The sequence below is a fragment of the Solea solea genome, chromosome 6, assembly GCF_958295425.1.
Source record: "Solea solea chromosome 6, fSolSol10.1, whole genome shotgun sequence".
NCBI classification, from domain to species: domain Eukaryota; kingdom Metazoa; phylum Chordata; class Actinopteri; order Pleuronectiformes; family Soleidae; genus Solea; species Solea solea.
In genome coordinates this window covers 3419368-3431609 of record NC_081139.1, presented here as the reverse complement: position 1 = coordinate 3431609, position 12242 = coordinate 3419368, and the positions used below count along the sequence as shown (strand labels likewise).

At 40.6% G+C, this 12242-nt stretch overlaps 1 protein-coding gene across 2 annotated transcripts in view; it reads left to right on the top strand.

The window, feature by feature from the left end:
- The window catches only part of LOC131460692 (receptor-type tyrosine-protein phosphatase gamma-like), an 89345-nt gene that overhangs the window by 17573 nt on the left and 59530 nt on the right, over positions 1-12242 (top strand). For both annotated transcript variants that reach the window (XM_058631393.1, XM_058631395.1), the window contains exon 2: positions 2682-2786. In XM_058631393.1, the coding sequence (XP_058487376.1) occupies positions 2682-2786 (105 nt within the window). The remainder of the gene's footprint in view (positions 1-2681; positions 2787-12242) is intronic.

Here is a 12242-nt window from a genome sequence, read left to right as displayed (position 1 = left end):
TAAACTGCTGTTCATAAATATAAACTTTTGGATGGTGGTTTGTGTGTAGCACGGCTCTCCTCTCCGTCTTCTCCAGGCCCTGCACTGACTGTGTTGTCGGCTGGAGATGCTGCAGCTTTAATCCATTTGCCCACAGGGGACGGCTGACATGGATGAGAGTAAACTGTTGACATGGTGCTGTCTCCGATGCTCTCTGATCAAAGACGATGCAGCCCTCCTGTTTCATAACCTGTCTTCGAATGCGCTTCAAGTCACTGCCACAGATACTACTACCCCCCCAAAGCCCTTTGTTTTTACACTTCACCCATGTTAACCCATGTTTCCTCACAGTGAACTGATTCCTGACATGATAACACAGTAGCCATACATGCCATGGAGCCTCTGTGACCCCCCCTCCCAGGATCGAATTAAATTTAGAAAAAGGTCGTGTAAGTCTCTGATACCATAGCAGAGACCGTTTTTACAGACAGTGATACACTGACTTTGAATCGAGTTGGCTTGGCGTAGTGCTTAGTTTAATTAATCCCTAGTAATGATGCAACTATTAGTAAGAGCTGTGCTTGTGTGAAGTGCCTCACGGTGTGTGTGTGTGTGTGTGTGTGTGTGTGTGTGTGTGTGTGTGTGTGTGTGTGTGTGTATTGTATGATGGAGTCAACTTCCACTTATTACCATATGATACTTGTTGATCTTCAAGAGTCCAGAAAGTAGCGTTAATGTTCATAATTTCCCTTAATCTCACAAGACAAATAAAATACCCCGGTGTTGTCATGGCTACAGTAATGCTGCATGTACCTGTATACAATCACAATAAGATTTTAAAGGCATTTTTCTTGAAATAATCCCTAAAACTTATTCCTCGTCACTCTCTATAGTTAGTACGTTGTTAAAAATACTTTTGTGAGTGCTAAAGAGTTGTTAATGTGTTGTGAGACACACTTTAAATACATAGTTCCGGTATGTGTTTTTTTTTCTTTTTATCACATTTTTGATGTAAGGGTTAGGTGTTGTTCCAAGCTGCGTGTTTGCAAAGGAAGCTGAAGAGTTATATAGTGGTGAACAAACACAGCACCGATTGCCATATGCAACAGAACGCTGTGAAACCACATGGACTTCAAAAAAACAGTCTTACAGTGAGTAACTGTCTTCCAATTTTGGCTCGGGCAGATTGTCATATCTGGTTGTGTTAGAGTGTTGTCTCCAGTCCGCATTTTTACACGGAAGCAATCTGCTCGCCCGATTGTTAACATTCCTTGAGCAGCAGAGAACCAATATTAGCTGGTACGTCTCCGGGTTCTGAACGCCACGGTGGGTTTTGACTGCTCAAAGCGACACAAAACTCTCGTCTTTTCCTTGTTTACTTAATGGACAATGGCTTGGGTTTTAACAGTCGGTGCAGGGTGCATTCGTTGTGGAACAGATTCTCATGCCCCTGGTATTCTCCATGATTCTGTTGATGGTGTTTCTTCCGTGGGCAATGTGCTGTTAAGAAGAGATGTTTTGTGGCGCAAAGACATTGGACGGGTTCACTACGACGCTGGTAACACTGGCCGTCTGCATTTTACTAAATCAGGTTTCCATTGCAGAAGCTGTTACAGCATTAATTCATCCATTTATTACACATTATCGATCATCCAGTCCACTTAAAGTTTCTTTCCCAGAAAGGCTGCTGCAAATGATTCGATTGATTTAAGCTATACGAGAACAGGAAGCATCAAAGAGACTGGAGTCAAGGCTCCCCCTGTTTTCTGCAAATCCCATTATTAATTTCATGCTAAATAATGGTGATGGCTTTATTTTTGGGTACAGTCACCACTGTTGCGACTCACTTTATTATTAATAAAGTATGTGAAAGTGTCTTTTGGGGTTATACTCTTGGCTGAGAGTAGCTGCAACATTACAATCTGGCAGAACGTTTGAGTTACTTAAGCCGTATGCAATAAGTGTTGCGTTTGTAATCCATTTGCAAAACGGCACTGATCTCTGACGCGTCTGAAAGATGTAACTGCACATTCAGTGTGAAGCTTAATGTTTCCTGTCCAGTTGTAAATTCAGTGCCACTTAAAAACAGTCCTCCAAGTAACTACAACAAGGTAAAAAGCTTCTACTGAAAAGCTACTGAGAAAGGTCTAAGATGATGGTAGTAGCGTATGGGGGTTAAAGTCAATATCGCAATATTAGCACGTGTATTCCTAAAGGCATTTTAATCATCAAATTTCACTTGAATGGAAGACATAATGTACAGTGCAGTGATCTCTGTTTCACTGCCAGTGGATTACATCAAATAAAATACATTTGGCTAATTTATGGCAAACATTTTGTCTTCAGTTATTGATTTTATAATTTGATGTATCTTCACCCAGCCCCGGGGCGAAAGGGCGCGGATGAAGTCAAAGTTGAACACTTTAACTCGCCGATCCATCAGCGAGACATCGATATCGTCACGTTTCACGAGGGCACACTTCTTTCTGAGCCGGCACTAAAGTTTATCATTGGGAGTAAATTTAATGTGTCCTGTAAAAATATACCGAGTAGTAACTTCACATTCATTACATTCTTTACATTAGACGTCAAGCTGCATCTGCTCATGCATTTTATTTGTCCCGTAGATGGTGAATAAGTGATCATAATATTTGTGACGTGTGGATTCGCTGACCTCTCTCTCTTCTCTTGGCCTCCCACAGTTGCATTGGACAACCAGCCCACCTATGCTGGAGACAGGCATCACGAGAGCACCCGTGTAATGAGGCAGAGGAGGGCAGCTGGTGACCCCTACTGGTCCTATTCAGGTGAGCTATTTGTGTGCCGAAACCAAAGCGCTCAGCAGGAGAGGACGGGAGATGCGTTCCTGTGACTTATTCACCTCTGCCTCGCTCATCATTTTCCTATTTCCTGTTTACTGTTTTACCTCCTGAAAAGGTTGAATCAAGCATTCAGTTAATGTCATACCTGTACCATATGTTTTCATCGCCCTTAATGACTGTAATTATACTAATGCACTGGATAGAGGAGGGCGTCGAGTTACGACTTAGCGAGACAACGTTCATATTGTGTTAGGACTTGCTGTGATTTGAAACTGGAAATCGTGAATGTTCTCAATCAAAAGTCTGGTGTGGTTCAGTCGTCTCCGTAGGTGGGTTGCCCTCGGGCTGTTTTTGAGCATTATTTTTTGAATTGCCAGTGAAAACACCTGATTAGAAACACAGAAAAATAAAAACAAAAAAGTTTTGACGTATCACTTTAAACCTTTTTACGCTTGAGGGACGTGGGCAAGCTGGTGTATTGATAAAGGATAGATGCAAATGAGTGCAATGGAAAGCATTTTATTGATAAAAGACACTGATGCTTCTGCATTTATTTTACTGGAAAAATAGCAAAACATGGTGGATACAGCGGGCGAGAGGAGTTATGAGAATATTGAATATTCTAATAGTACTTTTTTGCCAGACGTGTCTCTCCCTAATGGAACTGTAGCTATTATCTATGCATGTCATTTAATGAAACACTGCTTCTATTAAAAAGCAGGAAAAAGATTGTGAATTCAAGTACTGAATGTCACATTTGATTGTGTAGTTGCATAGTGTTGCATTAGGCAAGTGTCATCATCAGGCCTCCTTTCATTTGTATGAACATTATTTATTGGAAGCACATAACTAAGGCTTAACTTTATACGAGCTTGTTCTTAATCATGCCTCCTTGATGTGTTCTATGCTGGCTTTTAATGTACGACTATGCTGACCTCATCCTCCATTTTACCATCTACCATAACAACATGTAAAGACAGACAGACAGACAGACAGACAGACAGACAGACAACATAGAGGAAAGTTCTAATGGATGATCCTTTAGGCTTGTAAGTATTCTCAATACTCTAAATTAATAGTGGCATGTTTTTAAAGACATAATTTCAGTTGATGAAAAAAAACATTAGAAGGTTATTTTTTAATTCTACAAAATGCTAATTTATCAAAACATAGGTATACATTTTTGTGGAAATGCCCGTCAAAGCCGTATTATAGTTATAGTTAGTTGCTGATGATTGGTGATCGATTCCATTTCACAAGGTTTCGATTGGATATTTGAGATATTTTAATTTCCATACTAATTTTGCTTGGTTGGTTCACAGAGCTAATTTTGAGTCCCTCTAATCTGGTGAATCATTACAAATATTAAGGTTGGCATAATAATTTTATCTCAGAGTAGTTGCATTAATGCACATTTTACTTAATATGTCCACACTCTCTGTGACTCTACAGTATTCAAATTCAAAAACCTGTATAAGTCCATCAAAACATCCATTCTGCAATTGCCATCAGACATTTTTAACCAAGCCCTATTATACTCTATACTCTCATACTATACTGTATCAAGGAATTAGAATTTTACCTTCCTAGGCAACCATACTATGTCTTGTCTTTTTCAATACTCGCTATATATACTGTACATCCAGGCAGGCATTGCTGTGGGCTTTGGTGGGGTTTTGTCCCCTTCACAGTGCATTTTACTTCTTGAGTAAAGGTTAGAGATTTATATTACAGCTTTGGGAAAACCACATAAAATACCAATATATTAACTTCTATTTGGGTGTCTAACAGCAAGAAGCTTCAATTTTAACTCTAACATATTCCCTGCCCACCCTCTCTTCTTGTCACTCAGGCACAAATACACCAAGTGTCGAAGTGTGATTATAGAACTACAGATTTCCCCTGGTTTTACCAACCTTAAGACTCGTATGAGCCTGTTAGGGTTTGTAATTATCTTCAATGTCCTGACTCGTGGGTTTGCTTGGTAATGGATTAGTTAATCAGTAGTAAGTTGTCGTTCTATTGTCAAAAGACCAACATATTTTAGTACCTGTTAGGCAGGTAGTCTGTAAACAAGTTTGGCACTTAGCCGCACGGAGATTGCTCGTAGAAATAAAAATCAATGAATGAGTAAATGCTTTTCCCGTGTAATACATCAGCAGAGTTTTTGTTCCTTGGGTTGGGAACCGTTCCGATAAGCACATATGCTCTCTCTCCGAGCACTATTTGGAGAGAAAGCATAGCCGTACACACTCACGCCCTAGTGCAAACATCCCTCTGCTGGCCATTTAGCAGCTCCCGGAGGGAAATGGGGGTCATGTGCTTTGATCGAGGGCACCTCACTGAAAGAGCTCAGGAAGGGAGGAGCAGAAGTAAAATTATATTTACTGGTTCCATGGTCCAGAAACACCTCCCAGTAAATAACTAACTCAATCACTCTGCTGTTGGACGGCATTATCCCTTTTTTACCAAAGGAAGAGTTTATATTGGGCACTGCTTTTGTAAGCTAAGAATCATGGGGGTTTTAGGCAAGAAAATGGTGCCAATAAAAGTGAAAAAAAAACCTGTGCTTCCTTTTGGACCCAAGTTTGTTTGATATTCATGTCACTTCTTATAGTACTTTATGTTTCCCTCAGTTGTTGAGCGGCAGTGAGGCAGTGAAAGTGTGTCTGTTTGGACTATCCAAGCATGATTGCTTTTTCACTATCTCCAAGGTTTGTGAAGCCTATTATGGAAATCCTAATCACTTCAAACATGGCCCTGTTTTCTGGAAACCTCCGAAAAAGAGAAGCCTTCAACCAATCACCATTAATTGGCATGTTGCTTATTAGTACAAAGCAAACTATCGGATGATTCGTTTTAACTGTTTTAGCTTGTGGTTTAAAGATGATTTGTTAGTGAAAGTGAAAAGAAAACAGTGAGCCAATAAATAAGCCTGGGAAAAATGTGAAAATAAATATGATATAAAAATATTCTTTTGTGTGTGTGTGTATTTGAGATGGCTCAAAATGGGATAAACACCAACAGCAGGAGTAGTCTGTAGCTGGCGTCTTCAATGATCGTCACACTTTAGTATTATGGCATTTGCTGCTTATTCATTTATGAGTTAGTTAGTGGTGGTCTGAAATTCCGTTTAGTTGGCAAACCATCTCCAGTAAACCAAGCAGGAAATAATATTTCTATCCATCTTCGCTGTGTAGTCGTACATTACACCATAACTCTCATTATGTGCAGATCTTTTCATATTAGTCGCTGATCTTCTAAGTCAAAGAAACACATTTAATACAATAAAGAGTCCGGCAGGGCTTATCCTCAATATTCAGGTCAGGTTTTCTGGCACTTTTAATGAGACATTAAGTCAAACTTGGCACCTTTTTTGAATTCAGTCAATCAATTAGAATTCATAGCCTCATGTTTTCATGATTTAAGATAAGTCTGGGGGTTTGGGTCCTAACACCTTCCAAGTGAAGTCGATGATATGAGCGGTTGCAGTAGTGTGAGGCAAATCACAGGACAGGCTGACACAACGATTTTTGTTTATTTGTTTTCATTTTGCATGCATGCTTTAAATGAGATCTGTTGGCGCGTTCGGTACGGTACAAATGTTTTTGCGTTTCCATTAGTTTTAGTACCAAAATAATCGTCCCCAACCAAATTTTCCGTACCCTTCCCTTGGGGTACCAGAGTAATGATATGGTACGGTCCGGGTAGAGCTGGACCAACAGGAGTCAGCTGATTGGGTGAGAGAAAGGCGCTGCAGTCTATTCTCATACAACCGAGCTAAAAGACATGAAAAATCAAGCTGCTGGATGTCCTCCTTTGTTGTCTGTTGTGTCACGTTCCATGTCGTCGTTCATTGTCACCGCACCGGTACAATGTCGCACTACGTATCTCGCCACGGCCATTGGGCACAGCACACGCCCCATATACGCAAGCCTGACCGAGGGCTTTACCGTTCCAAACCTTACCTTACCGTACTGTACCAAACCAAACTGAACGGTGATGGAAACATATGGACAGAGCTTTACGTACAACTTCTGCTAAAATATAAGCCAGCTGGTGAGTTGTCGTTAAGTGGAAACTTGGGACTTTTTAACGCAACGTTAGTGACTTAAGCTTGTGATAGATTGAAAACATTTACATTGACTTCTAGTCGTAGTAGTAGATTCAAAATGGCCATAAAATGAAAAAGGGGCCTAAATTGAAGTGTCGTGTGGGGACAAAAGTGGAGCACTGCTACATCCCTCAGTGTACATCATCCACTAGATTCTACAATTTGCCACTAAAACACTCTTGGTAACTTCTGCAGACACAGACTGTGGAACGTCTCTGCGTCGTTGGCTGACAGCTTACTAGTAATAGTCGGGCTGGCTTATTGAAAACCAGGAAGAGACCGTGCTTATATAGTCAATTGGGGAATGATGTGATCTCTTAAAGTGTGTGCATATATGTTTAAATTTTTTTTTTTACATTTTTATGTAGGCAGCCAGGGTAGACGCAGGGAAAACTGGCTGACATGACTTGATTTTGGACACTTATTTCAGGCCTGTGCAGAGCACCAAATCCTACTAGTGAAGGCAGCTGGCTGATTGTACTGAGAAAAGGGGAAGCATTGAGGCAACACAGAAATGTCCATTGCTTTGGAAAGGTAATTAGAGGCTAAGGCTGTGAATGGGGGTCCGACAAGCGTGCCTTAGCAACTAAATGGTTATTAAGGGCATTTGCTCTGTGCAAGTGAGTGTAAAAGAAATGCACACAGTTGGGTTAGCCAGCTCTGTAGGTGCTCCACACTCATGGAGTACATAACATACAGTAGAGAGGAGTTTATCGCCCGTTGTTTTTCATAGACTCTCCGCAGCTTTCACTGTGTATCAGTTCTACGTATGTAATGTCTCTGTGAGAGATAGCGGAGAGCCGAGGAAAGAAAGAGCACACAATGCAGTGAGAGCGCTTATTCAAGCTTGGTGACACGTCACCTTCCTGTATGTGTTTGGTTATTAACCTTCATTTAAGTAGACTTTCAAAATCTACAGACTGGAATTTGATTAGGAGATATTTAAAGAATGCTTTGTCATCGCCTGTGTGTGTGTGTGTGTGTGTGTGTGCACACCACACAGGGGCATTTTTCATAAGAGGGATGATATCATACTCTCCACAGGAACAGGGCGATGCATCATTTTTTTCCCATTTCATGTCTCTGCAGGTTTAACATTGTCTGTTACTTTCTTTGGCTTCCTTCATCAGTAATGTTATGATTTAGGCCAATTTATGCAATGGTTTGTTTTTGATTGCACTCACAGTTTATTGGTCTAGTTTAATTACAGCGTAGCAGTTGGAGTACCTTAATGTGCATTTGCAAGTGCATTATGCTTGATCCCCTGTTGCAATGTGTAAAATATAAAAAAAGCAAACAAACCAAAAAAAAAGAAAAGAACCACAAAGCAAAGAACTACACTGGGGGAAAATGTAGATTAATGTCCCCAAAGCTAAATGTCAATTTTCATTTTTACTGCATTATGAGATTTTAGCAAGTCCCCAAATCACCTCGCATATCATTCCAGACATGAAGCTGAGCTGTGCTCACTTTTAAAATGATCAGGCTTGTGGTTAAACAATAAACACTGCTTGTAGAGTGAAAATTGAGAAATAAAATCAGGATCCCCTGAGACTTTTAAGTCTTTAAGATCATATTAGAGCTGCAACTGATCGATTCAACTATTGAGTATTCTCTCGATTAATAATAGAGTATTTGTTTGGTTCATAAAATGTCAGAAAATATTGATCAGTGTTTGTGAAAACCTGGAAATGATGATGTTCTCAAATGTCCTGTTTTGTCCATAAACTAAAAAGGTTCAGTTTTACTGATTTATTTGTTATATGGAGCAAAGAAACCAGAAATTATTTACGTTTACGAAACTGAAACCATCAGAAATCTTGTTTTAATAAGAGGAAAACCTCAAACTTATCAAAATAGTTGACGATTAATTCGGAGTAATTGTTTCAGCCCTAGAAAATATATTACATTTATTTCTTACCACTCTGTGCTGCACGTACTGTATGTTCACATTCATGGATTTTCACGGCTGCGGAAGTTTGACACATGTGGATTAGATTTCCCCTCAGCCTGACTGTCCTTCCACTTCAATGATGGTGTCCGCGATCATTAGCCAGCCTTACACCCGTGCCTCACATAATGAAGCGATTCAACTTATATGTGATCAATTGCTGTTTTGATCCGACTTAATTAGTACTTCAGAGAATACAAAACAAGATTGGGTGGCTCTGAATACCAACATTCTGAATTAACCCACATTTTCACATTGTTGTGGCACAAATATTTACCTTCTACTTCAGATCCTTCACATATTCTTCTATCTTAAAAGACCTTTAAGATTAACTTGTCAATCATGAATTATTCTGCCAGGGCTACAAATGATCTCATTAATGAAAATGTTTTTCAGGACGGTTACATAAGCCACTACACAGAATTTCAGAGCAGAGGTTTTGGGTTTGATTTCTTTAGGCTCCTCCGACTGCTTGTTTGGGTTCGACAAATTCATGCAAGATTAAGATGAGCCTCGCGCCCGTGAAGCCACTGCTGCTTTTGTTTCTTGTGTGGCTCGAGTCGACACACCCATGTAAAGGCTAGGGGGGGGGAGAGCAAAGCCAAGTTGTCATGGTGCCCTGAAAGAAGAAGAAGCTCGGTCTCCTGGAGGTAATGAATCGAGAGGAAGATTGCTCCCCAGTGGATCCCCATGTATGAGGAGCGCTTGACTTAAAAGCAAAGCTCTGTGAAGATGCAACTGTACAGGGGGTAAGGGTGAGGAGAAAACACAACACACACACACACACACACACACAGATTCAGGGTCATGGTGCTGGAGGGTGATTTAAAAAACAAAAGCTTTAGAGATATCAACATGCTGCCATTAATCGATTATTAATGTTGAGTGTTTTTATGGAATCTGATTTTTCAGCCTCTTAAATGTGAATGTTTTCTGGTTTTCTCTGCTCCACATAACAAAGAAATCATTCAAAGTAAATCATTTTGTCTCAGACGAGACATTTGAGAACATCAGAACTTTCCAGGTTTGAGAAACACCGATCAACATTTTACGGACATTTTCCGAACCAAGCGATTAATCGCGAAAATAGTCAACATATTAATCGATTATGACAATATTCGTTAGTTGTAGCCCTAATACTGATGTTTTCAATGTTTCAATGAGTACAGACACTTTTAATTTTTAATTATCATGTAGACAATTCCTCATTAATTAGTGTTAAAGGTAAATTAAATGACATTTCAATAAAAAAAACTGACCCCACAATTAATAATAAATAATAAAAAAAAAACCTGCTTCTAGTTCACTATTTTTGTCTCAGCCAGCGACGGGAGAACAGCACACGGCAGTAGATCTCAATATATGTCATATTATTACTATGCACGTGGAACATAAGTCTATTGAAATGACAAAACCTTCCACGGCTTCATGCTTCACTAACTGTGCCCCCATTTGCTGCTCGGTAAAGCTTCACCTCCCCAGTCTCCATCCGCCGAACACCATCCAGTTAAGCATTTTAAAGAATTAAACGTTCCTGCTCTGTTCTAGATTGCACTTCACCAAAGCGGCTTTATCCACAGTATACGCTGTTAAGTAAATCAAACATCATACACCTACCGAGAACTTATTTTTAGCAGCGGTAAATGGCAGGTTGCCATTTGTGAGCTTTGTTTTAGGATTTATTCCTTAACACAGTCGGAGCTAAAAACCAAAAAGACCATTTTCAGTGCCCATTTTTCAGAACAGCTCTTCGGGCTTGAGGGCAACACCTGCTGACAGGGTATGAACACATGCATCAATATCACCTACCTGTGCATCTATTGATTTCCATGTAAGCCTGCAAAACAGCAGCATCTTGACAAATGCCATTGTCAGATGACACGTGTCAGCTGTTGAGAAAACCTGCGGTTTTTGTGGGTTTCTGTCTGCAATGTGACACGGGGAACATTGGCACATGACACCGCACTGCCTGGCTGTGTCTCATTTGTGTGCAAGCCCGTTTCTGCTCTAATTTTGGCCACAGTATTTGACTATATTTTAACTTGCACTCATCATGTGCGTCTTCACAGCCACACAGTGCTCTCTGGGCTTGATTGATTGCGTCTTCTTGAGAGAACAGGGGAAGATTCATCCGTCTCCGCGCCCTGCATTTATAGTCTCAGCCATTCACTGTGATGATTGAAGTTTAACACAACATCATCTATATTCCTCCAGCCATGCCCATGTATTGTATCACCCTATAGTTGTACCTGCACTCATTTTCTGAGAAAATGAGAGGTGCAGGAGCACTAATTATTAAAAATGAATTTTCCTGGGGCCCAAGCTGACTCATTATTCATCTTGGTTATTGCTAGCAGTTTGGATCAGCCTTCGTGTGCCAGAATTGGTCCATTTGTCTCTGTCAGGGGTGGGCCCTTGACAGATGTGCCAATACGGCTGCCCAAGTTCTGTGCTGGGGGAGCGGCATCTTAATTCTCCATGATGTATCACGCTGGCAGCAACCAATTTAGCAGAATTAAGCTCCAAATCATCTTACTTCCTACTGCCTCCCACAATCTGCTTTCTTTCTCTCGCAGAGGTAAATATATAAAAGATGTAAATAAATTAGGGATTCCCGTACTCCGAGCTAATAGTGCATCAGTTAGTTTTTGTTGGTGGTGATTGTATTTTCACATTGGGCCTTTGTCACTAGGATACACCGCACTGTTTCTACGATGCAGCCAAATTTGCAGATTTCCTCTCTTTAGGGCAGATTGATGTGCCGGAGCAGGACAGGTTTGTTGTGTACACATAATTAATAAAATTGTAGGTGTCACATTGTGTCGGCGTGCCTCGTGGGCAGCGCATTAGGCCCAGTAGGTGGCCCTTGTCCAGTTTAATGGATGTGGTCATGCTTGGCCTGCTGGGACTGCTATATTGCGGATGTGTGATAGTGTCAGCCCACAGGTTTCCTTTCTAATGTGGTTATGCTGATGAGCTGCGAATGAGCTAAATAACGGCTCAGCAAATTTTTAAACTCATAATCACAATGACTTGCTTTGTGAATGAGCACGTACAGTGTACACACGCCCGGCAGAGGTGAGGCGGTAACTGTAGGGGGCGAGGCTGTAATAGTGGGATAAAGACAGCGTTCTAGAAGATGCAGGATTCTATCATTTGAATTCTAATATATAAATATAAATAACGGACCCACTGTAAGTTAGCATGAAACTTTACCTCGAGCATCACGGCACCGAAACGTAACCTTTATCAAAGCGATTGATGGTCGTTAGTGCTGAATTACCTCTAAGTCGCTGCCATTCCCGGGACTCGAAGGCCGTTTATCCTCTGCTCCTATTTGTAGTTTACCGGATTGCACCAGTAAGTATTGATTTCT